Source organism: Cucumis melo, chromosome 6 (genome assembly GCF_025177605.1).
Source record: "Cucumis melo cultivar AY chromosome 6, USDA_Cmelo_AY_1.0, whole genome shotgun sequence".
In the NCBI taxonomy this organism is placed as follows: domain Eukaryota; kingdom Viridiplantae; phylum Streptophyta; class Magnoliopsida; order Cucurbitales; family Cucurbitaceae; genus Cucumis; species Cucumis melo.
This window is the reverse complement of record NC_066862.1, coordinates 36,699,489-36,703,262: the sequence shown is the minus strand read 5'-3', so window position 1 is coordinate 36,703,262 and position 3,774 is coordinate 36,699,489. Positions and strand designations below refer to the sequence as shown.

The window sequence follows — 3,774 nt, the reverse complement described above, 5'->3', positions numbered from 1 at the left end:
GCCACTTCTTCCAACTTGTTTTCAGACTCTACCACCTGATATCTTTAGCCCTATATAATGATACCTGATATCTTTAGCCCTATATAATGATAGTTAAGGTTTCATGAAGTTAAAAATTAAAATTGAGATTCCTATAAGATCTTTTGGTCTTTTGGAGGAGTTAATTTTTACAAAAATGATATTAATATATATATACAAAAAGAGAATCGTAATAGATAACAATTTTAAAAATAATTAAGTATATGATAATATTTTAAAAAATTACAAATATAGCAAAATCTATCAATTGTAGTAGATTGTCTATCAATAATAGACTTTGACAAATTTTGATATCTTCGTAACTTTTTAAAAATATTACTATACAAGTTAATATTTTAAATTTAATTATTATATTTGCAACTATTATATAAAGAAAAACTCATTTCAACGTGTAAGAATTTATTGCATAAAATTAAGCACCGACAAAAAATTTAGATCTTAGCATCCTTTTTTCCCTTTGCTTTACCAATTTTGAAACACAAGAGATTTCTTTTTTGTTTTTTCTAAAGAAAACAGTTCTAGCGTGAAAATGACAAAATTTATGAGGCGTAGTCAAGTCCAATTTATTGAACTTAAGAATTTAGAATAGATCTTAACTCACTTTTTTCTTTTTAAGTTCAAGTATTAAATCAATTTGTCAAATTCAAAGGTTGAAATTTAATTTTCTTTTTCCTTATATATGTCTCAATCAATTAATTTCAAGTAAAAAACGTAAAGCAACTAAACACATGACACAAAACTCAAAGTTCTATCACTCATGATCACAATCAAGCAAGTGCTTAAGTAAAAATACTGTTTTTAAACCCTCAAAAAGTTAATCCAAATCCAAAGGTAAAAATTCTGTGTATGAATCTTCTCTCATTATATGCAGAAGAAAAGCAAAAAGAATTCTGTATCTAAATATGAGACAGACATGAAAATATCCAATTTTGGAATGAAATTTAATAGCTTCCTCTAACAAAAGCCAAACAATACTACTCATTGTTATGCCTAAATTAACAGAAGAGAGAAGCATTTCCATTATAAACTTTGAGTACATCATACAATAATATCAAAAGAGGCAGATAAGGACCAAATTCCATTGGTTATACAAAAAGGATGAAAGAATACATAAATAATGTCCTGCAACGTAACTGTTCATCTTCTAATACCAGCAGAATAGTAGTAGTAGAGAAAGACAACCTATTAGGCTTCTATAAACTGGATTAAAAACTACAAAAGGTGAAAGGCAAAACTATCTTGAAGTGGAACGTGATTGAAAATGACCTTTACGTAGCTCATTTGTAGGTACTCATGCCAACGCCAGTGTCTTTGCTGTATGATTGAAAGCTCTCCCGGGCCCTCGAATAGCAAACGTAGTAGAACTGAGAAACAATGGAAGTGAAGAAAATGAAAGCTGCTCCTGCAGCAAACACTCCTCTTCTCAACATTTGACAAGAGGGAGGAGTATCAGTAAGCAATGTTCTGTACTTGGTGTGGTATGCATTCCTAGCTGAACCCGCCAATAAACAAATCTCGGCGATGAGAAAAAACACCCTGAAACAGATTATTTCACAAGAGTAAACAATATCATAGCATCATACCAATATAAAAAAACACCTTAGTACAAGAATTCGATCCCAAACATATTAGTTTGCTCTACTTACCAGCAAGTTATAAAAAGAACGACTGCCCAAGCCCTTGAACCGCCGGGACTCAGAGGCTTCCCACAGCAAAAGCAGCGGCTAGCCACCATTATTAGGATCTGACTAGCTAAGAGAAAGAGAAATGCTCCAACTCCTAATCCAGTTGAAATGTCTGAGTCATATACACAATAGTTTCTTTTTGCACCTGTGTCTTCAACTATCTTTGCCTGTGAAACAATTTCAAATCATGTTTTTCTTAACCAATGATGAAAATACCAGTATCACTTTTAAACCCGAAGAAAGCTACTTGAGATTCAAAGTTTATAGTGTATCTGTAAGAAATTAAAATACTTATCTCAATTCGATGAGCTTTTGGCAGCTTATTATGAAAGAATAATATGAGGCCTTTAAAACATTCAAAGTTTTTAGAGATAAATATCTACCCCTTTGGACAACAGACAAGAATGCACAAGTACTTGAACTAACTTTTTACAAAAAGAAGACTACTATTGAATTTCAAACAGTCCCACTGAATTATGAGTTTGGGCTCTTCTTGTTGGGAGCAGGTAAAGAAAGTAAGGGAAAATAATGGCTATTGAGTCAAAACCAAACAATGTGGGACCTAAGAGTATCAGATCTGCCTTTGAAGAAAAATTTATCTTTACATTGGTCTCTGAGATCCACAGATATCTCCTTAAAGAAAGTTTGAGCAATCTCAACCTCAGCCCAGTATAATATCGGAGTGATGGTTAAGCATCCATAGATGAAGGAGTTATCTTTCAAGAGTTACAGATCTCTCTTTGAAGAAGGTTTGTAGAATCTCCTGCTCAGCCCAAATACTATCGGCATGACGGTTAAGCATCCTTACACGAAAAGAGTAATCTTTCAAAATTTGTTACATTGTATCACCACCTCCCATCTGTGTACACATTCAATCCCAACAACAGGACATTTCTAGTGAAGAAATCATATTTTGCTCATCAAGAAGTCAGAAGTTCCAAAGATATGGTACAAAATGATTGTTCACAAGCAAATTTTCCATAGTGAAGACATCATATTTAGCTCATTAAAAAGCCCTAAACTAAGTAATTGCAAAGATATGATACAATTTGAATTATATTTCATCCTTCACAAGATATTTCTCTAAGAACAGCACAAATTGGGGTTTAAAAACACCAAAGAAAGTAGATCCAAGTGCTTTCCAAGACGAAACGAAAGGGTTTCTTTTGTTTGGTCACTGAGACAACTGGTGGGAAAGTTCTAAATATCTTTAACCTAAAAAACAATTTTGAAGGGAAAGATTCTACCTTTTTTCTCTCTCTCTCTACAGCTAAAAAAACCTATATTCAAAATCAAACGAACTAAGCAAACCCAGAAGAAAAAGGCTATTAATCAGCAAGATTTTCAATTGAAGGCAGAAAATTTCACTGGAATATGCAAGAATGAAGATAAATTGCAAGTAGAGAGAGAAAAAGGGGAAAAGAGTATTAGCTTACAATGCTTCTTCTTTGCTCAGCTGCAATGGCCAAGCCAAAAGCAATGACATCAAAAACAAAGACGGTGAAAAGCAGTAGCTTTGACGCCATTGTTGAGTAGCTGAAGAGCTTTGCAGATCTGTCTCTCTTCCTGCCTTTCTTGAAAGCTTTTTTGCTTTAGTTTCTACTCTGCTTTGTCTTTCACAGCAAAGGAATAAGATTGCTATAAGTATTACAGATATGTTGTGTTCAAAATTCGAAGGGAAACAAAAGAAAAGCAAAAGATAATTGGAAACAGTGAGTAAATACCAAAAGTAAGTCCAGATGGCATTGCTGTAATAAATTTTGTGTCGACTGGGGTGGGGGAGGGGGGCAATCATGTAATTTCAGTATTAAACCTTTTTTGCTTGCTTGACCTTTGTTCTAAAATTGGCCATGCGGAGTAGGTTAAGCTTCATTATGAAAAGGGTTGGTTGGGACAAACAAATTCCATAAAATCAACGTAGAAGTGAAGTGTAGACACAAGAATTTCGTTGTTAAACTTAGATACAAGATGAAACACTAGTTGTAGCTAACTTTTGTCAGTCCCATAGACGATCTTATGAAGTGTAAAAGTGACACTGATGTTAGAGAGG

The 3,774-nt window shown here is 33.4% G+C and overlaps 1 protein-coding gene across 1 annotated transcript; it reads right to left on the bottom strand.

The window, feature by feature from the left end:
* Positions 1 to 1,034: 1,034 nt before the first annotated feature.
* On the bottom strand, positions 1,035 to 3,442 carry 2C05 (uncharacterized). Its single transcript, XM_008454047.3, has 3 exons — positions 3,161 to 3,442; positions 1,686 to 1,891; positions 1,035 to 1,575 (listed from the first exon to the last, which is right to left on the bottom strand). The coding sequence occupies exons 1-3, from the start codon at positions 3,248 to 3,250 to the stop codon at positions 1,317 to 1,319; spliced, it is 555 nt and encodes a 184-aa protein (XP_008452269.1). The 5' UTR covers positions 3,251 to 3,442; the 3' UTR covers positions 1,035 to 1,316.
* Between the last annotated feature and the right edge of the window lie 332 nt (positions 3,443 to 3,774).

Coding starts and splice junctions, on each gene's coding strand:
- 2C05 (XM_008454047.3), bottom strand. CDS start 3,250: ATGGCGTCAAAGCTACTGCTTTTCACCGTCTTTGTTTTTGATGTCATT. Junction 1,892..3,160: donor CTGAGCAAAGAAGAAGCATT/GTAAGCTAATAC, acceptor ATTGTTTCACAG/GCAAAGATAGTTGAAGACAC. Junction 1,576..1,685: donor GTTCTTTTTATAACTTGCTG/GTAAGTAGAGCA, acceptor AATCTGTTTCAG/GGTGTTTTTTCTCATCGCCG.